Source organism: Rattus norvegicus, chromosome 19 (assembly GCF_021556685.1).
Source record: "Rattus norvegicus strain SHRSP/BbbUtx chromosome 19, alternate assembly SHRSP_T2T, whole genome shotgun sequence".
NCBI lineage: Eukaryota > Metazoa > Chordata > Mammalia > Rodentia > Muridae > Rattus > Rattus norvegicus.
In genome coordinates, this window is record NC_141552.1 from 62,762,648 (window position 1) to 62,788,078 (window position 25,431).

General features: G+C 52.0%; 2 protein-coding genes and 1 pseudogene across 9 annotated transcripts in view; 1 reads left to right on the top strand and 2 right to left on the bottom strand.

The window, feature by feature from the left end:
• The window catches only part of Dnaaf1 (dynein, axonemal, assembly factor 1), a 28,611-nt gene extending 14,702 nt beyond the window's left edge, over positions 1–13,909 (top strand). For both annotated transcript variants that reach the window (XM_087594903.1, NM_001014154.1), the window contains 9 exons: positions 1,438–1,659; positions 1,756–1,922; positions 5,051–5,172; positions 7,344–7,501; positions 8,306–8,563; positions 10,733–10,824; positions 11,855–11,914; positions 12,836–13,229; positions 13,601–13,909. In XM_087594903.1, coding sequence (XP_087451029.1) covers positions 1,438–1,659; positions 1,756–1,922; positions 5,051–5,172; positions 7,344–7,501; positions 8,306–8,563; positions 10,733–10,824; positions 11,855–11,914; positions 12,836–13,229; positions 13,601–13,695 — 1,568 coding nt within the window. In that variant the 3' untranslated portion in view covers positions 13,696–13,909. The remainder of the gene's footprint in view (positions 1–1,437; positions 1,660–1,755; positions 1,923–5,050; positions 5,173–7,343; positions 7,502–8,305; positions 8,564–10,732; positions 10,825–11,854; positions 11,915–12,835; positions 13,230–13,600) is intronic.
• Ndufa2-ps3 (NADH:ubiquinone oxidoreductase subunit A2, pseudogene 3) lies at positions 3,159–3,638 on the bottom strand (annotated as a pseudogene).
• Positions 13,910–14,045: 136 nt separating the features above from the next.
• Taf1c (TATA-box binding protein associated factor, RNA polymerase 1 subunit C) lies at positions 14,046–20,585 on the bottom strand. Of its 7 annotated transcripts, none has more exons than XM_087594907.1 (15): positions 20,504–20,585; positions 19,608–19,746; positions 18,717–18,798; positions 18,493–18,590; positions 18,332–18,421; positions 18,184–18,257; positions 17,475–17,713; positions 17,250–17,366; positions 17,022–17,139; positions 16,864–16,935; positions 16,577–16,744; positions 16,349–16,486; positions 15,756–15,930; positions 15,523–15,660; positions 14,046–15,443 (listed from the first exon to the last, which is right to left on the bottom strand). In XM_087594907.1, exons 11-15 carry the CDS (start codon positions 16,589–16,591, stop codon positions 14,530–14,532), a joined length of 1,380 nt encoding a protein of 459 aa, XP_087451033.1. In that variant the 5' UTR covers positions 16,592–16,744; positions 16,864–16,935; positions 17,022–17,139; positions 17,250–17,366; positions 17,475–17,713; positions 18,184–18,257; positions 18,332–18,421; positions 18,493–18,590; positions 18,717–18,798; positions 19,608–19,746; positions 20,504–20,585; the 3' UTR covers positions 14,046–14,529.
• Positions 20,586–25,431: the final 4,846 nt, after the last annotated feature.

The window sequence follows — 25,431 nt, forward strand, 5'->3', positions numbered from 1 at the left end:
AGCTAATAAGTCACCCTGAAACGCAGCAACTTCCAACACATTATCTTACATAGGTTCTGAAGAACGATGGTGATCTGTGGGTGATTAGCTGGGTAGTTCTGGCTTGGGGTCCCTCTTGAGGTATGGTGAAATTGCCAAGTGCCCTCAATTACCTGAAACCTGGGCTGAGGCTGGAAAGCAGCCATGAGCCACAACCTCAGTTCCCCACCATGCAAGCCTCTCACTGACTGCTAGCTCAACCTAGTGCAAGCTGCCAAGAGAAAGAACAAGATGGGAATAGGGATCCCAATACCAGAAGTGACACATGCCAGGTTTCTGCCTTATCTGTCATCTCAGGGCCACCCTCTTCTTTTTGTATCAACACAAGGGCCTGTGATAAGGTTGGGGGGTTGGTGCAAGGTCAGAATGGGAAAATGGGGCAGAGACCTTTGAGAGGTCAAGGAGAGAAAAGATTAACAGCAGGACTTAGTGATAAGGATGTCACAGGGACCCCAGCTGCTGGTAGGTGGCAGGAACAAAAGAGAGAGGCTGACTTGAGACTGCTGCTGGAGGAACTGAGGGAGCAGATGGGCTTTTTCTAGTGAGGGGGCAGCATGGGTCAGAACTGGAAGGTGGGCCAGAGAAAGAGAGACCAATGTCAGAAAGCAGGAAGAAGACACACAGAGGCACAAAGACTAGCTCAGCGGTGACGAAGATAAGAAGGCTTAGATGTGGTTCACACCAGGCCTGAGGCCTTGAGTTCAGTCTCCCATGCTAGAAGTAAAAAAATGGGGGGCGGGTGGCTTTGCAGAGAAAAGCTGTTACTAGCTGTGCATGCTGGCACATACCTTTAATCCCAGCACTTGGGAGGCAGAGGTAGTCAGATTTCCCTGAATTCTAGGCCAGCCTGGTCTACATAGCAAGTTCCAGAATAGCAGGACTACATGCAGCAATGGTTCTCAATCCATTTGGGAGTGTCAAGTGACCCTTTCACAGAGGTAGACCAAGACCATTGGAAAACACATGTATTTAATTTACAATTCATAAGGTAGCAAAATTATAACTTATGGAGTAGCAAGAAAATAATTTTATGGTTGGGGGTCACCACAACATGAGGAACAGTGTTAAAGGGTCTCAGCATTAGGAAGGTTTAGAACCACTGACATAGAGACACCCAGACTCAAAAAAAAAAAAAAAAGTCATGGATGGAGACTTCTGTCTGTGACCTCAGTCTACAGCCCAAGGTGGTCTTGAACTTGTGATAGCCTCAAAGGGAGCTGAGATCATTGTTGTGTGCCACTCTGCCAGGCAGTCTCTCATTGCGCAGGCCTCACCGTCATAAACTCCTCCCACAGACACCCCCACCCACACAAGGCTCCTTCTCTTAACACCCTGGAGGTAATGTTCTCCAACATGAGAATTGCAGAGACCGGAGCCTCACCAGCCCCTCCCTGCCAGGCTTTGACCGCATTGAGAACCTGGAGGAGTACACGGGCCTGCGCTGCCTCTGGCTGGAGTGCAACGGCATCCAGAGGATCGAGAATTTGCAGGCCCAGAGCGAGCTGCGCTGCCTCTTCCTGCAAGTGAACCTGTTGCACAAGATCGAAAACCTGGAGCCGCTCCAGAAGCTGGACGCCCTCAACCTGAGCAACAACTACATCAAGACCATTGAGAACCTCTGTAAGTTTAGCAGCCCTGCTCCGCCGCATCCCAGCTGAGAGTATGTGGGCCGGGAGCAGGTGACACACATGCTCACCTGTGCCGCCTCCCCTCCAGCCTGTCTGCCGGTCCTTAACACTCTGCAAATGGCCCACAACCGCCTGGAGACCGTGGCAGACATTGAGCACCTCAGGGAGTGTCTGCAACTCTGTGTCCTCGACCTCTCCCACAACTCGCTGAGTGACCCCGAGATCCTGAGCGTGCTTGAGACCATGCCCTGTCTGGTAAGTACATGCCACAGACCGTGTGCTTCAGGGTATGCTTCAGAAACATCACCCTCCTTCTTTCCCTTCCCTTCCCCTCCCTCCCTCCCTCCGTCCCTTCCTTTTCCCTTTTAATAGTTATGTGACTCCCGCCCCCCCCCCCCCCCCCCGGGAGGACTTGAACAACTATCTGGATGTCCTTAATGGGGCACTGTCAGAGAGCAGACTCCACTTAAATCCTAGTAAACCCTAGTTAAGTGGGGTTGCCTACAGGAGCATGGGTGACTCAAAGCCTGTATCGCTGGGCAGCATGGTGACACTCCTGAGAGCTGCTTTCCCTGATGGCTTGCAGGCTGCTCTCAGCTGGACCTGAGGATCTTCCACACAACCTCAGCAGATAGCCAAGACCTGGGCCCTTTAAGTTTCAGCTTTCTGAGACTTAGGAGTTTTAGTTTTGTTTACTTCTTGTGCCTTTATGTTTCCTTAGGTCTTTTGAGCCCCACCTGTATCCCCTGTGGGGATATTTCTTTTTTTTTTTTTTTTTTTCGGAGCTGGGGACCGAACCCAGGGCCTTGCGCTTCCCAGGCAAGCGCTCTACCACTGAGCTAAATCCCCAACCCCTATCCTGTGGGGATATTTCAAGCTGGGAGAAAAAGCTGCAGAACAGTGCTTTTAACTTGGTTTCTCAAACGGCAGATGACACCTGGTAGGAAGTTTCCTTCTATTTAAAACATCGCAGTGGCTATATTTGATAGTTCCTAGGAAGTATCTACTAAATCTCACACACACACACACACACACACACACACACACACACACACACACACACACACACACCTGGACAGAACGGGTTCTGGTTATTTCACAGTGTGTTGAGATCCTCACCACTTCTGCTAGAACCTATGAGGCTTTGCTCTGTTTGTATCACTGTAGTGTCAGGTCTAAGTCAGTCTTTGCTTTCATTCTCTCTCTCTCTCTCTCTCTCTCTCTCTCTCTCTCTCTCTCTCTCTCTCTCTCTCTGTTCTTTACACACCGTCTCCTCTTACAAGGATTCCAGTCAGGCAGTTGGGGCCTAACAACCTCCCTCTGTTACCTTGTCAATGATCATGTCTGCAAATATAATCACATTCTGAGGTACTGAGGAGGAAACCTGGGGGCTGGCAGAGGGGAAATGGGACAACAAGGACACTTCAGTCTTGTTGTTTTTCTGAAGCAATGCTGGACAGCATAAGCTTTCTGAGGAACAGAAGAGCATGTTTCCCTACACCGTCTTCAGTCCAATAGAGCCGGGTTCCATGTGCTCTTGCCACTGTCCTCTGTGAAGACACTTCAGGCTTTGTCACTTAGCACATTCTCCATGGTTCCAGTCACCTCATCAGTGCTCAGATTTTCAGAGACACATTCTTCTCTTGGCTGAAAGTGTAGTGGGACCAGAGCTTGGGCTACACCTCCAAACGTTCTCAGATTAGAATGGGCAGGCCAGCATTCGCCTTCTTCAGCTCCACATAACTTTTCTGGATGGAATCTCTCACACCCCGGGTACCAGTGAACGCTGCATAACCGGATGCCAATCTCACATAGCTCTAGCTTCGTCCTGATCACTCTGCTAGCACTGGAGGCTGCTGTTTTGGGTTTTGAGATGAGTTTCATGTAGCTGAGACTGGCCTTAAACTCTCTGTGTTGGGGAGAATGACCTTGACTTCTCCTGACTTTGTGTTTCAAGTGCTGGGAACATAGGTGCACCCTGACACCAGTTAAAACTGGTCACCTGACCATTTTTTGGGATGCTGTATCCCCCACCCCCTTCCCCAGTACAATGCAGTCCTTCTCACCTACATCTGGAATACTTCTGCTTCCTGTTGAGAACCTTGCTGGGCTCCCACAGGCGTGTGTATTTGAGTGCTTGATCATTAGGGAGTGGCACTGCTTCACGGGGACTAGCAGGCATGGCCTTCTTGGAGTAGCCTTGGTCTCGTTGGTGGGCTTTGGGGTTTCAAATGCTCATGTCGGGCCCAGTGTCTCTATCCAGATGTAGAACTCTCCAGCACCATGTCTGCCTGCATGATGCCATAGTGACAATGGACGAAACCTCTGAGATTATAAGCGAGCCCAAGTTAAATGCTCTTCTTTATAAGAGTTGCATGGTCACGGTGTCTGTTCACAATAATGGGATACTGAAACGCATGGCAAGTTCAAAGCTAATTCATTTGCATCTAATATGAATATATTTCCCCAGCAATATAAGCCAGTGTAGATATGAAAATATCTGGTGTGATCAAGCAAACAGACTCCAAAATGATTATTAGCCCACTGAGCCTCCTCAGGCAGAGATCAGAAGGTACACATCTGGCCAGGGGAGAGGGGCACTGCCATTGCTGGGTCAACTTTCCTTACTGTATTCTGACCCCCAGGGGATCTGGCACCCAGTGGGAAAGTCCTCTCCAGCGCCCTGTACATCCAACCCAGCCGTGCCTCTTTGTGTGTTTTGTTAATGTTTCTATGTTTAGAGAACAAGGTCTCAAGGAGCTAACTAAGCCAGTCCTCCCTCAGGCTTTGATTCTTATCTGTTGCCCTTCAAATATTTTCTTGCAATGTGTCTCAGGTAGGAAGAACCAGAAACCATTAGATCGAAGTGTGCTTCAGTAAGAGAGGTTGGGAAATGAATAAAGCTAACAGAAGCACTGAGCTGAGGAGGGCTTTGGGGATGCTCTCCAGTGCAGCTCCGGCGGAACCTTCCCGGTGGATAAGTGGGCGGCTGAGCAGTCTGTACAGCTCCAGTGCCCAGCACAGGAGAGCCCCTCATGGTCCTGTCTCCACACCACCACATGGGACTTTGTTTTCCTCAGGAAAATTAATTGAGGTGTTATTCTGAGGGCACATGATATGATGATCTTGGGTTTTATCATTACAAACACTGTGGGGTGTGTGTGTGTGTGTGTGTTGCATGTTGTGTTTATGTGTGTGTATATATTGGGCAGGGAATGCATGTAGAGGTGACAGGACAATGTTCAGGAGTTGGTTCTCTCCTTCTACCCTGTCAGTTCTGGGGATTGAACTGAGGTCGTCAGCCTTGGCAGCAAGTGCCCTTACCCACAGGCCCTGATTGGCTGGCTTTGATAATCAGTTTGGCCCTGCATGTTGCTTTGTAGCGTGTGCTGAACCTGATGGGGAACCCAGTGACCAAACACATCCCTAACTACCGCAGGACGGTCACTGTCCGACTGAAGCACTTGACTTATCTGGACGACAGGCCGGTTTTCCCCAAGGACAGGTAAGAAAGGGCCAGCGCTGCGTGCATTTGATTGCTTGTTATCAACACTCGTTTGACTTTCAGGTTTCCTGATTTCTGAGCATTCTCTCACATCTGTAAATCCTGTCGGACCCATTAGTGGCACCTTCACTGCCCACCACTGGAATGGGTGCTTGCCCACAGAGTCTTTTTTTTTTTATTTAAAGATTTACTTATTTATTATTTTATACACACCAGTACGGTGTCGCTGTCTTCAGACACTCCAGAAGAGGGCATCAGATCCCATTACAGATGATTGCGAGCCACCATGTGGTTGCTGGGAATTGAACTCAGGGCCTCTGGAAGAGCAGTCAGTGCTCTTAACCACTGAGCCATCTCTTCAGCTCCAAATCTTTACTGTTTTATAATTACTCTGTGTGTGCGTGCGTGTGTGTGTGTGTGTGTGTGTGTGTGTGTATGTGTGTACGTGCGAGTGTGTGCGTGCATGTGTATCATGGCCTACCTGCTTCCAGAAGAGGTCAGCTTGCACTGTGCAGATCCTGGGGACTGAACACTGACCTCAGGTCATCAGGCTTAGGAGCAAACTCCTTTCCCTGCTGAGGCATCTCACTGGCTCTTGTCTTCAGTTTTTTTGTTTGTTTTTGTTTTAAATCTTGTGAATAATGCTTCTGGGGGCATTTGCATGCACATTCTTGTGTGGGCTTGGCTTTGCTCCCCTCGGAGAAGGTAAAGGAATAGAAGTGATAGGCCTGATGGCAACTTCATGCTGGGCCTCTGAAGGGCCACAAATGGTTTTCCTAAGCGGCCTCACTGTCTTCTTTTCTTTTCAGCATTGTGAGAGGATCTGAGTTTTCTCATCCTTGCCAAAGTCACATTTTTATTCTATCTGTGGGAGGCAAGGTGCAGGCTTGTCAGGCTTGTGACTGGCACCTCCCTGGGGGCCAGGTTTTCCTTATGCACTGCCTGTTGTCCCCTGTTCTTTGGGAAATGCTGGCTTTGTGCCTCTGCTCATTAAAACCATAGTGTACTTTTCGAAAGAAGCAGTTTTGGGTGAAGGAAAAGCAGTTTCCCGGTATGAACACCTCGCATCCTTGGGGACACTTGTTAAAACTGATGGAACCAAGTTGACATAAGATTAGTAAGTGAATTCTAACATTTTTTTTAAAGATTTACTTGTGTGTGTGTGTGTGTGTGTGTGTGTGTGTGTGTCTGTGTGTGTGTGTGTGTGTGTGTGTGTGTGTGTGTGTGTGTGTGTGCGCGCGCGAGCACCATGTATACATAGCTGCCTGGTGAGGCCAGAAGAGGGCATTCGATCCCTGGAGCTGGAGTTCCAGGCATTTGGGAACCACCCAATGGGAGTGCTGAATTCTACAAGAGCAGCAAGCGCTCTTAACCACTGAGCCACTGGACCATCTCCAGCTTCTTGACTGAAGAAATGAGTGAGTTGAGAGGCTGAGGAGATGGCTCAGTTAGTAGTAAAGTGCTTCCCTCATAAGCATGAGAAGTTAAATTTGGCCCCAGAACCCACATGAAGAGCTGGGCACTGTGGTAGGCCCTGCCACCCCAGTTCTGGAGAGGTGGAGACAGTGTTCCTGGAATACCCTGGCCAAGCAGCCTAGCCTACTCGGGGGGCTTCAGGTCCCAGGGAGAGACCCTGCCTAAAAACAGGTGAATGGTGCCTGAAGGGGAAAGACACCAAGGTCATGCCCTGGCCTCCATGCATGAATTCACATGTGCATCTGCACACGTGTGTACAGACAGGCACAAGGCCAAGGAACGAACACATTGGCCAGACAGCATAAGTTTGTAATTTTTTTTAACATTTACAAGTTGTAGGGAACCTGATAGAGAGATGGCTCAGAGTTGAGAACATTTGCTGTTCTTGCAAACCACTCTGATTGGGTTCCCAACACAGATTATAACTACCTGTAACTCCAGCTCCAGGAGGAGCCCTCTTCTGGATTCTGATGTCACCTGCATTTTTATGGGATACATACATATGCATAAAATGAAATATAAACACATCTTTAAAAGAGTTAATTCCGTTCAATATCCTCCTTCTGTATCCCTTCTTCTCACTCCCCTGCCTCTCAGGGTCTCACACCTCCTCGGCTGGCCTGGAACTCACGGCTCAGGTGTGGACAGCATGTGCCCACACCCAGCCCCCAGTTCTGTCCTCTGTCCTTCCCCAGGGCGTGTGCAGAGGCCTGGGCCCGAGGCGGGTATGCTGCCGAGAAGGAAGAGCGTCACCAGTGGGAGAGCAGGGAACACAAGAAGATAACAGACAGCCTGGAAGCCTTGGCCATGATCAAGCGGCGGGCCGAGGAACGGAAGAAGGCAAGAGACAGAGGTGCGCCCCAGCCCATAGCTGCAGAGTGTGACCCTTTTCACATGACCCTGGTGTATGGTCTAGGAACCATACAAAGGTCAGACATTTACTGCAGATGGATCAGAGAAATTAGTGTGAGAACGGTTCTTTGGTGGACATGCAGTTCTCTCATTTAATGAGGAAAACTGATGTGCATGTTAATAAAATGAGTGTGTGCAGGTTTTGCATAAAGAATTAGACCCTGGGCGCTGCAGAGATGGCTCGGCAGTTAAGCACTGGCTGCTCTTCCAGAGGACCCAGGTTCGATGGCCAGCACCCACGTGGGGCTCCTTAGCATCAACAACTCCACCCTAGGGAATCTGACACATCTTCTGGCTTTCAGGAAGGGCATCATAGTCAGGGTTTCCTGTAGTCTCACAGTTGTGGGGCTGAGGGCTCTGACTGCCAGGAGGACACAGCACAAAAGGGCAGAGGCACACCTAGGACGCCTTCAAAGCATGTTGAAAGTTCTGTCTTACCCCAAGCCAAAATTCATGGGATGAGTTTTTAATTTTTTAATGTTATGATCACTGTGTGTGTGGGGGTGTGTGTGGTGTAGTGTAGCAGGCATAGACATGTTGGGCAGGGCTAGGGCCTTTCACAGATTCCTGGATCCTTCCTGGGACAAGGGAGCAGCTGTCAGCCTGTGTGGCCCTGGAGGCACACTCACTGTGACCTTTGACCTTTATCAGCAAGACTTCCCCCCAGTCAACTTAACAGCTCATCCTTGTACCAGCCAAACCTTAGGCAGAGCTCCAACCTCAACTCTGGACTTTTCCTCTCTAGGGGAGACACCTCTGCCAGAGAGTGAAAAGAGTATCCCCACTAGCCCAGAGGCTCAGGAAAAGCCTCCCAAGGGGGAAACCCAGCAGAAGATGGAGTCGTTTGTGAAAGAGAGCTTTGAGGCCAAAGATGAACTGTTTCCAGAGAAGCCAGGAGAAGGAGAGGAGCTGTCTGTGGTGGTGGGGAATAGAGCAGTGGAAGATGCAGACCTGTCCGGGAACCTGGCTCACACCCAGACACCTGTGGTGGTCACCCCTGAAGGTAAGGCAGCTGAGACCAAAGAGGACAGCCCCTGACTCTGCACAGCTGTGGCCCCTGACCCTGCACAGGTATGGCCCCTGACCCTGTACAGGTATGACCCCTACCCTGCACACAGATATGGCCCCTGACCCCGTACATAGCTATGGCCCCTGACCTTGTACACAACAAGTGTGTTTTGACACAAAAGGAATGGTGCTACCAAACAAGCACTCAGGACCTGCTCTGGCCCCACAGCCCAGAGAGCAGCTTTCATTGTAAATGTTAGACTCATTAAAAATGTAGAGCTGGAGAGACAGACAGGTAGATCTCTGGAACTCTCTGGCCAGCCAACCTATCCATGAGCCCCAGGTCCTAGAAGGAGACCGTGTTCTACTTTGCTTTTTGTTGCTGTGGTAAAACACTCTTACCAAAATCAAAGAGAGAGGGAAAGGGTTTACTCAGCTTTCACTTCCAAGTCACGTCATTCCTGAGGATGTCAGGGTAGGAACTCCAGCAGGAAATACAGAGGAACACTGCTTGCTGGCTCTGGCCCTGGCCCATGCTCATCTACCTTTCTTATACTGCTCAGGGCTGCCTGCCCAGGGAGTGGTGCTTTGGAAAGTGGACTGCATCCTCTCATACCAATCAAGACAGCCCCTCACGGACAGGCCCTCAGGCCCGTCTAACCTACACGTCTAACCTATAAGTCCTTTGCTGTAGGCTTCCCTCTCAGATGGCTCTAGGCTGTAGTTAGAGCCCCAACCTGACAGAGTGTGAGGTCTGGCCCAGAAAGCAGGCCCTGCCACTTAAAGTAGTCTGGAAGTGCTGTGTTCTCACTAGGGGTTGTAAAGGAATGGGTGCCAGGGCTGCAGGAATTGCCGTGCAAGTGAAGGGGCCTGGGCCAGGGTAGAGCCTAAGCAACCCACCCAGCTGGGCTTTCTTTCAGTCTCGAGTCCACACAGCCAAACGCCAACATTCTGAACTAAGAACAGCCATACGTCTTTATTCTGCCACACCTTCAAAAAGCCCTGAATATCCAAGTCCTTTACAGGAGGTGTGAGCTTGGGGAGTGGGGGCAGGAGGACTTCTGGCTGTTCCCAGGACCTTAGGGTTAGTGGTTCCAGTGTGGGGACTCAGGCTTCTCAGGCTTGAGAGAGGCAGGAAATACAGGACAGTGCAGCGGGAGGCGTGCAAGGGCAGTCTAGAGAGGAGAGGCAGGGAGCTCAGGTATCCCAGGCTGTGTGTGCAGCAAGAGAGGCAGGAGCCAAGTTGGGTGGGTGGGTGATTGTGGGTGGTGAGAGGGTGCAGGCAGGGTATGTCCTGGAGAGCCACAGCCACCAGAGAAACCTGTTTTCGGTGCCCCGCCATGCATGCTTATCAGGTACGCTATGGTTCTTCTGGCTTTGACAGGGTTCTGTGCCGAAACGTCTGTCTGGGCACCTGCCTTGCTTTGGTTGTTGCTTATACAACTAGGGAAGGCTCGCTGTCTCTAGCTCAGGGCATGTGGAAGGCGAATTGTCAGAGGCTTAGCCTGCCTGTTGTTTTGAGCTCCTGGGAAAATGTTTCTGTTCAGCAAAGGTCTTGCTTGTCCCATGGCCTTATGCACATGGATGCTCGGTGGCTGGTGTTTGAAGGTACAGGACTGTCTCACCGCCTCCTATACAAATGTCACAAATGGATCTGCTGGTCAAGAGGGACTTCCTGGCTCAGCCACTCCTCCATGTGCCCACTGAGGTGGCAGTATGAGTGGATAGATCACACAGGGACAAGGTTTTGGAACTTGGCAAGAAGGGTCTGGCAGAGGAGGACTCACAGTACTTCTGCCCAGCCAGGCAGCCTTGCTGTGTTAACGTCACAGCCCTAACCCTGGAGAGCAGGTGGCCATATACTTGGTGGACAGGCAATGCAGGCTCACATAGAGGCCTCCACCAGGGCTGGCCTCCTGGGCTTTGGAACCAGCACTTGTTCTGAGAACATCCCTTTCCTGCCGGCAGTCAGGCTGTCTACTCTGGGATCGGTGGCTTCTGTGGTCTTAAGACTCTCCTCCTGTCACAATAGGGCCAGCTTCTTCCTGTCTCTCTTTTCCTTTCCCGGAAGGTCTGTTCTTCCACAATAACTGCTAGCTTGACACTCTAACCTTTGTATCTGAAACCAGTGCTGGGCCAGTAACTTCTCACTGCTCTTCTTCAGAGGTCACATCTCCAGTGGAAGCTACTGATGGGGCCAGAACGGAAGACACAGAGGCCATTGCCCTGGAGACCAAGGAGAAGCTTTTCATCGATGTGAGCAGTGGGCTTCGCTGAGGGTGGGGTGATACGTTTGTGGCCCTCACTGTATCAGGAGTCCCCCAGGGAGCAGGAATAGCACAGCCAACAAGGCTTAACCCCAGTCACCCTACTCAGACTCAGATTTGGAGGCTGGTCCATTTACCTCACCTGGGTTGTGAGAGCAACGCTAGAGGTTCCAGGGACATTACAGTGTAAAGCAGTTCTGTGGCCAGCCCTAGAGTGTATCACTGGAGTCTGCTGGGCCTCACACCCACAGTCTGGTAGGTGGTTCTGGCCACCTCATCGGCTGGTCTCCATTCTGCTTCCTGTTGGTTCACCACGGTGTGATTCTCTAGGGTCCTTCCAGCAATGTTACAGCTATGTTACTGCTCCCCAAAGCTCCTCCCATTTGGAGGACAATACAGTGTATTCCCTGTATGCAAGGCATGAGAAATCAAACACTGTCACATTGTCCCAAGAGCTGCAATTCAGTGGAGTAACAGTGGGAAGCAGAGCACGCCCATGTGAGCTGGGGCTCCCTCTGCCTGCCCAAAGCCTAGGCTTTGAAATGAGATCTGGACACCCATGGCACAGTGAAGATGTGGTGGAGTCTCAGGCTGCCTTGCTTGAGGCTTGGCATGGACTGAGTGTTCGGAAATAGGTGGTATGATAATCCCAACATCACGGAGTAGAAATGGAGAAACAGAGGTTAAGCAACTTGCCCAAGACCACACATCTAGGAAATGGTGGTGTGGTTTTCTGATTTTTCAGGAGGTACACAAGGCCCAGACTAATGTGTAACAGGTACTTTTGAGTTTGGGTTCCCTGTGACAGAACAGAGTGAAGAAGCTGTTACCATCTTACTGTCCTCGCCTGCAAACCCTCTTCCATTACCCACACTTGAAGTGCCAGTGTAGCTTTGAGCATGCCGAGGTCTGGTGGGCATGGGTGGGAGCTGTGGAGGGGCCTTGGCGAGGTTCCCTTGTCTCCTGTTGACACTTTCTCCCACCGTCTTGGATGACAATGTGGTCACTGACTCTTTCAGGACCTGCCTGACTTGGAAGATGTTGATGGTACAGATGTGTCTGTGGAAGACCAGACAAAGGTCAGCATCCCTTCCCTAAAGCCCAGCATGGCCTCAACTTGAGGCAGCCCTCACCTGCCTCAGCCTCCCAGTACTGGGCTCACAGGAGTACACCACGGTGCCTTTCCTTTAGAACCATCTCTCCTGAAAGTGATCTGCCCTTCTGAGCAGAGCAGCTCACTTCCACCTCACTGGGGAAATCAGCTCTCTGGCCCCACCAAGGACTTATTTCAGCGACTCGGGATTGCAAGTTCTACTGGGGGGCTGTGTGAAAGAGGCTGGGAGCATTGTGCCGTGTGCTGTGTTCCCATGGGCGCCTCCCGAACATCTACTAAAGCTAGAGAGGGAAGGAGCACCCGGGTGAGGCACCCGACTCCGCTCCCTGGGCATAACCAGGAGCCAGCAAGCAACTGTTGGACCTGTACCCAGAGGCTTCAGAGGGGACCTCTTCTTGAGGTCTCATATCCACAAATAAGCACACTGGCCATGGCCCTGGGGGGACCAAGGTTGTCCAGGAACAAAATCTGAAGAGTTGCTGGGCTATAGGGTGTGGCAGAGGCTAGAACCCAGGTGTTGGTGGGTGTGGCAGAGGCTAGAACCCAGGTGTTGGTGGGTGTGGCAGAGGCTAGAACCCAGGTGTTGGTGGGTGTGGCAGAGGCTAGAACCCAGGTGTTGGTGGGTGTGGCAGAGGCTAGAACCCAGGTGTTGGTGGGTGTGGCAGAGGCTAGAACCCAGGTGTTGGTGGGTGTGGCAGAGGCTAGAACCCAGGTGTTGGTGGGTGTGGCAGAGGCTAGAACCCAGGTGTTGGTGGGTGTGACAGTGTGGTGAGTGAAGCAGGCTGAGGTGTTCATCCTGTACCAGCCTGCTTCTTCTCTACCCCACATGTGCTTTCCTGTATTGTGACCACAGGAAAAGCAGACACAGTTCCTGTTCTCTCACCAGGACACAGGCATCCGGAAAATCCAGGCCATCTCCAGCTTGAGTGACGACAGTGACCTGGAGCTGGAGGAGCTGCCCCTCTCCGTGTTCGAGGGCACTCCCATAAGCCCCACAGGCGCCCTCTCACACATATTTGCGGTCTCCAAAGACCCCTCAGAGGCAGCCAGGGTGCCTTTCGCAGACATATGTATGCCAACAGCAACAACAGACTTAGAAACTCAAAGTCAAGACCCCAGCACAGCATCTTCACACCCCCTCATCCAGGAGCTCGGAGAGGATGAGCTGACAGAGGGAGAGTCAAACCAGCCACTGCCACCCCAAAGCTGTGCAAGTGACCCCACACTTGCCCAGTCTAGTGAAGGTGGAGACAGTCAGCTGCCTGCAGCCACTCCACTAGGTAACGCTCTGTGGAGGCTCTGTAGGGGTTGGACCACAGACCATCCACAACCTCACTGCTGTGTTCAGGCACAGGCTGTCTGGGCAGTTAGCACAAAACACAAGGGTTGGGTGTGCATTTTAGGTACCTGCTTTTGGCTTATGTTCCCAGTGCTCCCCTTGCACAAGGGGACGTGCACACAATCCATACACACACACACAATACAGTGGGGTAGGGTTTCTGATCTCATCAGAGCACATGACTACAGCCCAGTAAACATGCTGACTGTGTGGGTCTTAAGTGCACATAAGGAGTCTGTGCTGGCCTGGACCGGCGCTCAGCAAGAAGGGCAGCTTTACCAAGTACTGATTTGTTCTCTCCTTACTCCTCAGGAGATGGAGCTGAGAATGAAGCACAGTCTTCGTTGTACCCAGAGGAGCCCAGCACCCGGATAGGCCTGGAAGATATTGAATTTGGCTTGGACTGAACCCCAAGGCAGTCTACACTGTTAGTCTAGCAGTGGTGCAGCGGATGCAGGGCACCCTCTTCTATGTATCCCTGCTGGTTTGCTCCGGCACCCTGCATGGCAGGTGCTGTGCAGCTACACCAGTGTGCCTGCCGTGTACCCAACACATCGGTTTCCCCTGGTTACAGATCCCACGAGAACATAAACACTTAAGACCCGCATGGTCAGCATGTTACTGGGCTGCCAGTCAGGCTCTCTTCTGATGACGTCAGAAACCCCACCCCACTGTATTCAGTGTGTGTGTCCCCAAGGTAGAGCAAGTGGGCTTTACACATCAGACACCATCTGCTCTGACCACAGGACCATCCGGCTCAAGGCAGTGGACAAGTTTATTCAGTCCCAGAGTCAAAGCGTCAACCCCTATTGAACCTATGTGGACTGTCGCACAAATGACCCACAACAGCCATGTCAGGAGGCACTTGGGCTGAGGTACCTTCAAGGACAGGAGGCTAACGCTGACACAATGGCCTCCTTTCTAGCAACCCTGCTGCACTGAGGTGCAGGGGTAGCTCTACCCTGGAGAGTATATGCAGATCCCCAGGCTAGAAGAGCTGGCTGGCCCTTGGCCATGGCTACACAGAGTTCCTGTGCATGGTCTCCTGGCTCTCTCTGCAGCCAGCTCTCAGGAATAACCTACCACCAAATATACAAAACAGATTTGTTCCCCATTGCTTCAGCCTGGCTCCAAACTGCTCAAGTTCCCACGGGCACACTGGGAGGTAGAGGCTCTGCCCTGGAATAGGTAAGCTCAGTGCTCCAGGATGAAGGCTAGGTTCTCAGACATGCTTCCCCAACTCAGAAGCCCATTCGTGGCTTCTTCCGGGGAGGATGGGAGCCAGAGAGGACAGGTGTTTGCTGCCTGAAAGACCTGGTCTGGCGGCTAGAGGTCTGGGAGGGCGGTGTAGCCACAGGTCCTGGATTGTCCTGAAGTGGCAGCTTGGCCATGTAGTCCCGGAGGGTCTGGCGACGTTCATGCTGCACACCTTGGGCCCACAGCTCCTGCGTTAACTCCTGGGAGGGTGGAGTCCTGGGTGGCTGAGGGCAGGCCTCAGAGTTAGAGAGGTCTTGGCTGTGAGGGGCACTGCTGGCATCTGGGGAGTCCATGTAGCTTGTGAACGAGGAGAAGGTGCTAGAGAGCTGAGTCCGGCGCTTGGGCCGCTTGGATTGTCTCTGGGACCCGGAGGTCTGATCTTGATGTCTTTTCCACCAGGCAGCTGCCCGGCCTTCCCAGGCTTTGGTTAAGCGCTCAGTGAGCTCATCCTGCTGGCTACACTGCGGTGCAGGGGGTGGCTCTGCCTTGGGGAGTGTACCGAGGTCCCCAGGCCGCAGGAGCTGCCCCTTGGCCATGGCTGCTCGGAGCTTCTGTGCCAGGGTCTCCTGGCTCTTCTGCCGCTCCATGTGGCCCAGAAAACGGCGGTGGGAGAAGGTGGGGGCAGCCCACACTGGATTAGTGGGGGACAACTCCATCAGCGCCTCCAACCAGCGGCTGCAACGGGCACTGGCCCGAGAGGTCCAAGAGGGTGTGGATCCCTGGTCCACTGGAGGTGCTGCCGCCCTGGATGCAGGCCGTTCTGGTGCTGGGTGATCAGGCTCTCTGAGGCTGGAGGTTTGCTGGATGCGCAGGTGCTGGTAGAAGACGTCCCCAGCTGCTGAGAGCTGGAAGAGCAACAGGCCTGGCGCAGAGGCACAGGGCGGGGCAGCGGCCAGACCTGGACAGGGAAGGAAAAGAGCTGTAGAGCCTGGCAGTACCCCCCCACAGCAGCCCCACAAGGCCTCTGCCCGCCGCACCTATGACCGGCGCCTCCAGACGTTCCTGCAGCTGCTGCTGCCTCTTGGGTTCCAGCAGGGGAAAGGCAGAGAGGGAGTCGGTGATGGAGGGCAGAGACTGAGGAGGTCCTACCAGCTGGGGAATGGAAGTCCCCTCTCCTGGAGAAAGGACAGAGAGCTAGGCATACCAGTGCCAGCACTAGCATGTCTCCATAAGCTCCCACCCCACCCTACCCCCCACCTGCCAGGCTGACCTGCTATGTGAAGCAGCTGAACCTGTCCACCCTGGCCCCCCAGTAGCAGGGGCCGGGGATAGCCAGGACTAGCTGGGGGTAGCAGGCGGGCAAGCAGGGGTGCAGATGGCAGGCCATGGTCCCACTTAAGCATTGGCACCAGGGGGAGGCGCTCATCCATCAGGTAGATCGAGAACTGAGGAAGAAGGGAGAGTGAGCATGGTGGATTCGTACCAGCCTTCCAACAACCCTTGGCAGGCCACACAGCCTGCAGGAGGACGGCACTTCCATTGGCCTTCAAGTCCCCCTCAATGCGGCCGACCCAACCTAAAACGTATTTTCTGGGCAGCAGCAGGGTTCCCAGAAGTCCCTGACATCCATCCCTGCACTCCCAACAGTAGGCACTTGGGCCAACTGGAGCCCTGAGCCAGAATCAACCTCTGCTTCCTCCCAGGTCCTGAGATCTAGGTTTGCAGATGACCCAGTCCGCCTGCCTCTAGTGAGGTCACATGCACGGGGACCCATCATTCCTTGGTTCCTGTGGCTGTGCATCAGGCCTACTGGCAGCAGTGCTGGTGAAGTCAGAGGCAGAGGCCGAGAAGGCTGCCGCTCACCTGGGTGCAGATGAGATGTAGAGACGTAGAGGCAGGACCCGGCTGCCCGAGGTACTGGGCAAGCAGCACCCGTTCTCCTTTCTGGCAGGCAGCTTCTGCTCCAGCACAGAACAGCAGCAGCCCACAGCCCGGCGGGCCCTAGACAAAGTACAGCACACTTAGCCTGTGTCTTAGGGCTGGAGATGAGTCTCCTGCTTAATGCTTCTCCTCACCCCCCTCAACCAATACCTGAATATCAACCATTTTCACACCCGTGCGGTCCCCCACAGTCAGCACCCGGGGATGGGCAGTAAAGTCTGCCCAGCGCCAGGGAGACGGATCACGGAAGGCAAGCGTCTCAGGGTCCTTGTAGATTGTCTGCAGTCTTGAGGAGGAAGGCAGGCCATGAGTGTGGGCCTGGTGGGGGTTGGGGAACAAAGGTGTTGAGGGGCTGGGCTAGAAGGAAGACTAGGGCCATGGAATGGAAGGCCATGGTCTGCTTTGGAGTGGAAGGTTTTGGGGGAGAGGGGAGTTACCCATCTTGTGGGGTCCACAGACACACAGTTCCAGAACGGCTGCAGATGGCCAGCTCTCCTGACAGGTGAGGGCTACAGGGCACAGGTGCTGTGTTATCATCCAGCAACTCAGCCCTTCTCCCAGACCCTGTCCATGCCGGGAAGCCCACATCTTTTACCTGAGGCTAATACCAGTGGCTCCCTTCTCCACCTGTAGCACCTGCAGGGGTGCTGGTGGCTCCTGCTTATCAATCTTCCACACAGCACAGTGGTAGTCAGAGCGGACGGCCAGAAGCGCTGGGGAGGACAGGGAGGTCGGGATTGCAGTGTGTGTGTAGGGGGTGATGGTAGCTAGTTGGACAAGGAAGAGGGAGGGAGGTAGGAGGGAGGGAGGGAAGACATCTTACTTTCTCCCTGGACAGTGCTAGTCACCACCTGCCGTACAGGTCCCCGCAGCTGGATGTGCCCAGGGTCCTCAAGGACCCGAGGGTTGCCACCTGAATTCACACTGACCTCCTGGAAATCTGAGTGCCTGGTTAAGGATTATTAGAGTGGACCCCAGTGGCCCAGCTCACTCTTCCCCTGGCCCACTGTGTGGATACCCCCCCACAACCCCAAAGGAGAAAGGATACACAGCTTGTCCAAGGCACCTCCACTAGGGTAGACCAGCTGCCCGGCCCGTGCTGTCCTTCCAGGCAGCCAGGCCAAAGCACCCCCGGTGAAGGCCTCATCCATCAGCAACTGCTCCCACCTCGTGGCCAGCTCTTCATGCAGCAACCTCCCCATGAGCAATGACACGGACCTGCTTAGGACGGGACCCCCCAGGATAGAGAATCGACGTAGCCGGCGGCTGAGGGAAGCCCAGGGACACCTAGGGACAGAGCAGCAGAGGATAGCACTGGGACAGTGAAGGACATGCAGAGAACCTCTCTCTTAGCTGCCTAGAATACACCGTACCCTGTCCCTGAATATTTCTGTGCCTCCTAGCAAGTGGCTCACAGATGTCCCCAGTCAGGGCAACTGAGGTCTTTTGTAGGATTTGCAGTAGTTCAGACACTGACTCTTCCTTTGGAATAAGAAGCCATCGTATTGTTGCTTGAGTTAAGTCAGACAGAGGTAAGTGGGTGAGACGAGATTCTAAACACCTGGATGTAGCCGTGCCTCAGGTTCACCGACCCCCCTTTTCCCTTAAGCTGCTTGGAACTGGGAATTTTGTGAACTCATGGCTCACGACTGTGTGGGGCTGGAAAAGCCACTATGCTGAAAACCTGGTCAGTGTCCCAGCTCCTTCCACATCCCACCACAGGTCTGTCCGTGGCTGCTTTCTCACTGGCTACTTGCCCCCAGGGCTGGTGTCCACCGAGGTCCTGAAGCAGCCTCTTCACGCTGACTATGGTCACCTTTTTCGAGTAGCCCTGCAGGGAAGGCCTGTCAGGTTTGCACCCAGGGAGGTGGCTGACCATCCACCCAGCCAGTGGTGGCTCCTTACCCGGTTCCCCTCCAATCTGAAGTTCTCCAGCATGAGTTTCCCCAGGGGTGCAAAGGCTATATCCCCATGGTCCCACAGGAAGCGGCTGAGCTGTGGGGAATGGCTGTGTGAGTCAGCATAGCTCAGGCTGTGAGAAACAGTCCCACCCAGAGACCGTTTACCTGCTCAGTGACATCCAGCACAACTCGAGACTGGTACTGGTAGTAGTGACCTCCCCGGAAGAGGAAGTCCTGAGCTGCCAGACCAGGGTCCCAGGGATCTAAGGGGAGAAGGAAGTCAGAGAAGAACCTGAGAGGGAATAGGGAGGTATCTGCAATCTGGGATCCCCTTGTCCATGTGATGGCTAAGGTCCTTGGAGGGAGCCCAGAAGGAGAGAGACTCTTACCAGGGCCAGGAGGCACCAGGGGCAGGGGTCCTGGTGTCGATGGCTCCCACAGCAGGTTCTTGGCAAAGGACGATGTCTGGTCCTAGGGATACAGGGCAGCAATAACATGGCAAGTATGCGCTCCCTGCCCTTAACCAACTCAGTCGTCGTGACAAATCTAAAAAGCTAGTCACTGTGCTAATGTAGAACCCGAAGGGTGAGGCTGCTGTCACTTGCCCTAGGTGACAGTCAACTAAAAACAGGCATAGACTTGAACCCAGGCAACCAACTCCAGAGCCTGTATTCTAAACTCCATTCATAGCAGCTTTCAAAGGAAGCACCTATATCTTGACTGTCCCACCCAGAACGCAATGAGCTCCAATTTTCTCAGCCACTTCCTCTGAGTCCTGTCATTCAATGGGTTCCAAGTAGGTACCAACAAGTCTCCCTTGTCCCAAGGACCAAGAACTCCCCTCCCCCAATACCCTCTCTTTGACCTGCTCCCCTCTACGTACTCAATACAAGGCAGCTGAAGATGGCCTTCCCAAGAGCAGAAATCCTGTCCCCTTCCCCTGCCATTTCATGATCTAGTAGAGCCAAGGCCACACTACACAGGGTCTGCCCATCGGCGTACTGTCTCCCACCATAACTGGCAGTCCCTTGGGTGGGTTTGCCTGACCTCCTCATGGTGGGCTCTTGGGCCTGTAAGGACCCTAACACAGAGACACTGGCTAATAAACATTTGCTGAACCCAGGGAGAGGGAGCAAGGAAAGAGGAGCTACAGCCTCTATTGAGAGATTCTGTCTGGATAGTAGGGCGGCCGGTGCACAGCACTAGCATCTGCTGGGACCTCTTTCTCCGATAAGTGAATGAAGAAGAGACCAAGGAAAGGACCCCACTTCCATCCTCACCCTGCAGTTCTGTGGCTGGGCCCCTGGCAGGGTCAGTGCATCTCTCCAGCTGCACATGAAGGACAAGTCGGGGCCATCAGTCATGCCAAGAGGACCGGCCATAAACAACGAAGGACGCAGGGTGCTGGGGAAGTCCATCCTGGAGACAATGTATCTAACGTTACACAGGACTTCATTAAGAGTCTCAACAGTGCCCCAGGGCTCCCAGAGAGCACACAGTGCCCGCAGGGGAGACCACTACAAGACAGCAGGTAAAGACCAGAATCTGCAGCCTAACGCCAGAGCTGCTCACTCCCAATCACAAGGGAGTGCTCCCTTGGGGCAGCCAGGGAGATAGCTCTGTGCACACCTTGGAAGAGGGGCTGGGGAGAATGACCGGTGAGCGCAAGAGGTCCCGAGGCAGGTAAAATGCCAGAGATAGGCAACCGCTGAATATATGAACGGGAGAGTGAGAGGACCAAGTGGGATGTTAATGAGAGCTGAGCGGTCTTCAATCAGGCAGACTTTCTTCCACCCCTCTGTGGGCGGACCAGAGCTGCGTACTATTCCGGCTTTCCCGGCCAAATACAGGCTTCTCCCGAAATGCCCGTGGTCTGAGTTAAAGCAGGAACTCTCTTCAAGCGGTAACTGTCAAACAGTCCTCATTTTTAGTAAAAATTAAATCTTACATCCGACCGGCCGAGCTGCTGGACGAGATGTGATGGCTCTGAATTTAAGAGTCTAGGAACTGAAGACCCGTAATCTGCTCACAAGTTTTCCCGGACCGCCCTCCCTCATGGCAAACATCTAGGATAAGACTCAGCGCTGGAATCGGCCTGCTCGAGAGCCATGTGGCCTGCCACGTGCTCTCAGCATCCCCGCACGCGGGCCCTGCCGGTTCCCGGCAACAGTCTCACCTGATCCCGGGGACACAAATGAGCCGGACTGCCACTCCTCAACGCCGCCACCCACAACTACTGGAGCATTGCCACCCAGACTGAACTAGTTTCCGGGCCGGGCCGGAAATGCTCCAGTGAGACAGGAAGTCCCGCCCCAGCTCACCTCACTATGTCCTCCAGCGCCACCTTCAGAGCAGGCGGCGAATTGAACCGAACTGTGAAATTCCCATCGTCCTGGTGTTGGACGATCCTGCCTCCACTTCATTAACTTCCTATCTTACAAGAGTGTTGGGAAGTTTAATTGATCCTCTCAACAAACAACTGAGCAGCACTGATGAGCCACTCACTGTATTTGTTGCCCACAAGTTCTAGAATCCTCTTCACAGACGCCTCTGGGTGCATGCATGGCTTAAACCGGGGAACGGGAATGAATATTAGGTTGTCCTCTTGGGGGATTTTTTCAAATTCACAGGCAGCAAGTCCTGGGCGCTGCCTGTAGGTTGCCTTGGCCCTGGCACTATGACATGAAACTTAGGATGTGTGGCTCTGCTGACCACTCGCTTCTACACACCTGGAGGCTAAGAATGTCTTCAGATAGAATCTTGAGACAAGGAACAGATCTGCTTCAATGTAACCTACCTACATGACATTCCCACCAATGTATTTGAAAGCTTCTTTGGGTTATGACTTCCCTTTGTTCTGTAATTATCAAGACTTCATAAATCGGTCTCCAAGGTGGAGCAGGTTACTCGGGGGGACCTGAATCTGTGTTCCTGAGTCTATGCATAAAGGATCTCTAAAGGAACAGAACTGATTGAGTATAGAATGGAGGTGATTCTATTAGACTGGCTTACAGGCTGTGATCGGGGTAATCTAATAATAGTTGTCTTATGACAGAAAAGGCAAGGAGAATTTGGTAATGTTCTGTCCATGAGGCTGTCTGTCTGAGCAGTTCTAGTCTGGTGCTGTAGTCTGTGAGGTCTGAATTGAACCTCTTCCAGGACCCCCTGAATGAGACCCACGGAGGCAGGTGACTGACGCAAAAGCAAGAGGGGTCTAATCATTCCGACATGTCAGGGTCATCCCACTTCAAGAGGAGACAACCCTAAGAGCAGACTCTAACGGAGTTATATACCTTGCAAACAACTGGGGCGGAATTTGGACAATGGTAACCAGGCAGGGTACTATGCTCATTTAGTGAAGCCAAACAACATTCTTCTGATCGACTCTGTGTACCATTCAGTTGGGAGTCAGGTAACTTTGTGTGACGGTTTGGCTTGTAGCTGTTCCAGGACCTAAACCAGCTTTTTTCTTCTTCCTGGAAGGGAGGGGTCCTTGTGCTTGGAGGTTTGTGGTAGGAATTTTCCCACTGGCTCCAGATTGGTCCCCACTCGGGCTCTTTCACACCCCCCCTTTTCTTTTAGCATAGCTTCAATCTTGAAGCTTATAACCCTCTAGTTCATACTCTTGCTTCCCCGCTCCCAGCTGCACACAGTGTTGCTTTGAGGTCATAGTAACTTTGAGGGGGTTGGTGTCCTTTTAAACCCTCTGTTTTGGCACAGCTGGAGCCTGGTAGTCCTCTTCAGTGGAGGAGCAGGTCTGGCGTGGTTGTAGTGCACCGAGGTGGTGATCGTGGTCAACAGGATGATGGGATGTCCTTTTCACCTGGGTTTAGTCAGACCTTGGTGAAATCTCTTCATAGTTACCCAGTCTCTTTTGACTTGTGTGGCTCTGGAACCCAGACTCTTCATAGAGGGCACATAATTTAGGGCAAACATATTCATGAGTCTATTGGGTAGCTCTGACCTTAAATAGTAAATTATCATTTTTCAGTTCCGTTATAGCCGCCAACTGTAGGCTGGTTACAGTGGGGGCTAGAATGCCATATACATCTAATATAGGGCAGAGGGAAGGAGCCTCATCCAGTCCCCACCAGTCTCCAAGGCTAATTCTGTCAAGGTCTCTTTTATAGTTCAATTCATCCTTTCTACCTGCACTGAACTCTGGGGACGATATGCACAATGGAGTTTCCATTTAGTCCCCAAGATCTTAGCAAGTCCCGGATCAGTGATTGGAGGACTTCATCGGAGTTACTTATGGAAGGGTGGGTGATTTTTCCAAGCAGCCACACCACCCCTAAACCCCGTTGCAGCATGGGAGCATAGATAAATGCTCCACCACCCTTCAGTTACTCCCCCCCACCCGTCTGCTATACACACTCTAGCATCTGCTGAGACCGTCCGGCAGCCAGGCAGGGTTGTGTGCCGTGGGGTAAAGAAGGGTGGGAGGGAGCAGCTATGATTTTAGGTGAAGGCCTGATGACCCTCCCATGCCTTCCTTCTATTGGAGTACATGCACAGACTTGATCTAGGAAGTATAATCACAGCCCGCCTCTTTTCAAGATGGTAACCACCAAGCCACGCCACGCCACGCCCAGAAAACTCATATTCTACAACCCGAAGGCATGTTCAGTGATGAGAGTCCAGACTGTTTTCTGTAGGTGTGTTTTTGCTGTGGTCTGACCTCCCCACTCCCCAGCGTAGCTGTAGCCATTTTGTTCCATACCTGAAAGCTATTACATATTGTTGCTGTAACACGCCTGCCAGTCCTTGGCGCAGAGAAGTGATGTGGCTCAAGGGCATGCGGACCACACGTCCTGTTTTGTTCTGTATGCTCTGAGGGCTCTGTCTGAGGTTTGCTAATCTTAAATTCCACAAAGCTTTAAGTCAATAGGAACTGTTAGGTCTAAAATATTGAGTCAGAGCTGACCACTGGGCAGCCCTACCTGCACCTACGGATGAGCTCACTGTGAGGGGTTTTTTTTTGTTTGTTTGTTTCTTTGTTTGTTTTTTGTGGCTGACACTGAAGAATGCTACTAACAAGCCAAAAAGTGTTATAATTATAATACTCAAGCTTTGTCATCTCAACGTTCTGAGATCCCTGTTCCCCACCCATACCCCCTCCCCTTACCTTAATCATGACCAATCAGCTCACAGGTTAGCTGACAATACTTTGTCTAGGAAGCCAACTGCTCCCCTCCTTGCCCTTTAAACGTTGGAGCCTGGTTTCTCATATAAAAAGCCTGCTAGACACTGTGACCAAGGACAGCATTTAATTGGGGCAGGCTTACAGGCTCAGAGGTTCAGTCCAGTATCATCAAGGCAGGAACATGGCTGCGTCCAGGCAGGCATGGTGCAGGAGGAGCTGAGAGTTCTACATCTTCATCTGAAGGCTGCTAGCACAAGAATGGCTTCCAGGGGTTGGGGATTTAGCTTAGCGGTAGAGCGCTTGCCTAGCAACCGCAAAGCCCTGGGTTCAGTCCCCAGCTCTGAAAAAAAAAAAAAAAAAAAGAATGGCTTCCAAGCAATTGGAATGAGGGTCTTAAAGCTCACACCCACCGTAACACACCCACTCCGACAAGGCCACACCTACTCCAATATGGTCACACCCAATCCATCAGGGCCACACCCTTTGATAGAGCCATTTCCAGGGGAAGATCCACTACACTTGAGGACAGATTAGTGCCACAATTAGGTTTTTCCTTCTTGTGGTCCTGGACATCCAGTATTATGATATGCACTCGATAAGCTGTTCTTGACTAACTGAAGCTGGTGTGGGTATGGTTTGTGTGGCAATTCCCAGACCCCAACAGTTATGGTTTGACAAAAGACTTCTCCAAGAAAGGAGAAAGAAATGAAAAAGAAGAAAGGAAAAGGGAAAAGAAAGAGAGAAAGAAAAAAGAAAAGAAAATGGCATCAGCCCTGTTGTCACAGACACGTGGCTCTCAAGCTTAGAAACGCAATTTGAAAGATGAGGGCAGAGCTTCTGCCTGGCATGACCCCCAAATGTCCTAAACATCGCTCCTTAAACACTGAGTCAGCAAAGGAGAGAACGAGATGAGTTGCTTCTCTCAGGCCCCTGTCAGCACACTGTGCTTCTCTCAGGCCCCTGTCAGCACACTTATTCAAATTGAAAAATGAACTTAGGCTGCTCCTCATAGGACATGAGTCTGGCTTAGCAGACTGCTTCTCCTCTGAGAACCAGCTCTGCCAATGAGGTCATCTGAGGGTGCATTTTTCATAAATGAAATGACCTAACACAGCATCCCTGTAGTTTAGGTGAGAGCAATTTAAAAGGATGTTTAAAACATAAAAAAAAAAAAGACCTTGGCAATAACTTTTGGGTTGATAATTTTTAGGATTAATAATTAATAATATCTTTTTAAAATTAGCCTAAGGGTGCAAAACCACCAGAGTCTGTTCATTTCCAGACAGGGCCTCTCTGTATAGCTCTGGTGGGCTCCAACTCTCAAATTCCTTACTGATCCCAGTACTTACAGGATCTTCGAGAGAGTCAGTCCCTCCACTCTCCTGTCCTATCACCCTCACCTCCATTGAGACCAGTTATCGAAAATCTTACACAATACAATTTTTGACAGTTTTAGAGATCAGAGGACCAATACAGACGCACTGGTCCAAAATCATGGTATGAGCAGGATCTTCTGGAGAAGGAGAAACAACTGTCCTTTTCCAGCTTCTGGAATTCTATGCATTCTATGGTTCATGTATCTCTTCATCTTTTTTTTTTTCCCGAGCTGGGGACCGAACCCAGGGCCTTGCGCTTGCTAGGCAAGCACTCCACCACTGAGCTAAATCCCCAACGCCGTATCTCTTCATCTTTAAGCTAACAGCTACTTGAACCTTCCTCGTGATACTGTCTCCAATTCTCTTCCAGTCAGGATAGCTGTGGCCACACTGGGCCTGCCTGGAATATCTGATTATTCATCAAATTAAGTCATCCAGTTAATCTTTAATCCTGGCACTCAGGAGGCAGAGGCAGGCAGATCTCTGAGTTCAAGGTCAGCCTGGTCTACTGAAGAAGTTCCAGAACTGCCAAGGCTACACGGAGAAACCCTGTCTCAAAAAAAACCAAAAAAACAAAAAACC

What these genes read in the sequence shown, in the direction of transcription:
- Taf1c (XM_087594904.1), bottom strand. An exon ending in TCAGATTGGAGGGGAACCGG is followed by an intron (nt 18,258 to 18,331) that starts GTAAGGAGCCAC and finishes CCTTCCCTGCAG; the next exon opens with GGCTACTCGAAAAAGGTGAC. An exon ending in GCCACTGGTATTAGCCTCAG is followed by an intron (nt 16,936 to 17,021) that starts GTAAAAGATGTG and finishes TGTGCCCTGTAG; the next exon opens with CCCTCACCTGTCAGGAGAGC.